Source organism: Naegleria gruberi (assembly GCF_000004985.1).
Source record: "Naegleria gruberi genomic scaffold NAEGRscaffold_1180, whole genome shotgun sequence".
NCBI classification, from domain to species: domain Eukaryota; phylum Heterolobosea; class Eutetramitea; order Acrasida; family Naegleriidae; genus Naegleria; species Naegleria gruberi.
In genome coordinates, this window is record NW_003162711.1 from 1 (window position 1) to 1,276 (window position 1,276).

A 1,276-nucleotide genomic window follows, 5' to 3' on the forward strand; every position below is an offset into this window, starting at 1 on the left:
CAAATGGCATCTCCATTGCTGTCCTTGATTGTGTAAGAGAGAGTGGCTTCCAATCCTTATAATCTTGAGAGGACCATTCAGAATAATCTAATTGAGAGAAACTGTGTGTAACCTTCATATCTAACTTCATATTTTCACCTTCTTTAAAGTCACAACGAGTAGATATATTTTTGGTTTCAAATGATGTACCCAAGTTAACTTCAGAATTAAAGAACTTTTCACCATTTCTAATACTGATACTACTAGAGAAGTAACCAGCATTTGTTTGATCATTAATTAACATTTCCATAAGTGTTGCTTCTTCAGTGTCTGGCTTGGCTACAGCAAATTCTATAGACACTCTCTTTTCCAACAATGTAAACTTTCTAGAGGTTGGAATTACACTCTTCACAACTTGGTTAGGGTTGGTGGTACACTTGTCTTTGGTACCATTGTTAACAAAGCCGACACTAACCTTAATTGTAATCTCACCAGTCTTCTTAGAAATCATTGGAATGAATACTGGCTTGACGTCAGGAGTAACAACACTACCGGTCTTTGGATCGACAGTTTCTTCTGTTGGAGAAGCAGTCTCACTTAAAGCACTGGACAAGAATGTCAGTACACCACTCATACTCTTTTCTTCTTCTTGAATAACTGTAGTTGATGCAGTTGTAGTGGTTGTGCTATTTTGAGTGTTAGTGCCAAACTCAGCAGGAGTAAACATAACATATGCATTAAGAGTTTTTGGGGAATAAACTTCTCCATTATCTGATGAGACTTGGACTGAAATAAATCCAATATTGGTCAAGTCATTCAAAACCATGTCAGCTGTAACGTAATCTTCAGAAACATATGTAGCATCAACAATCTTTGTAACAAGTATATCATTCACAAAATATTCATATTTAACCTTGACTTGATAATTATCAAAGAATACACCATAAATACCAAGTTTTGTCTCGGAAAGCTTTTCAATCTTCTTTACAGAATTGTCGTAAAGTGTCATATCCACAGAGATAGTAGTATCCAAGCCATCCAATCCCAAGTAAAAAGTGATTGGCTTCTTTTTGGAAATTGTGGTGGCATCTTTCAAATCTGAGGAGGTCATACAAACTTGGTAGTTCTTGCATAATGTGCTTTCAGATGGATTACTAATTGAGTAGGACACCTTTGAATTGAGTTTGGTAGAGAGTACAGATCCCTTTAGAATGAACGAATCGAAAGTCATGCCAAATGAAGTACCAGTGTAAAGTGGTAAAACGTTTTTAGAAATCTTCAAAAGCTTTGGTCGGTA

The 1,276-nt window shown here is 36.0% G+C and overlaps 1 protein-coding gene across 1 annotated transcript; it reads right to left on the reverse strand.

Moving 5' to 3' along the window:
- Positions 1-112: 112 nt before the first annotated feature.
- Positions 113-1,210, reverse strand: NAEGRDRAFT_77079 (uncharacterized protein; the record flags this gene model as incomplete). The annotated part of the gene is made up of 1 exon (XM_002667965.1): positions 113-1,210. A coding segment is annotated over one exon (1,098 nt), but the record flags the coding sequence as incomplete, so codon positions are not given.
- Between the last annotated feature and the right edge of the window lie 66 nt (positions 1,211-1,276).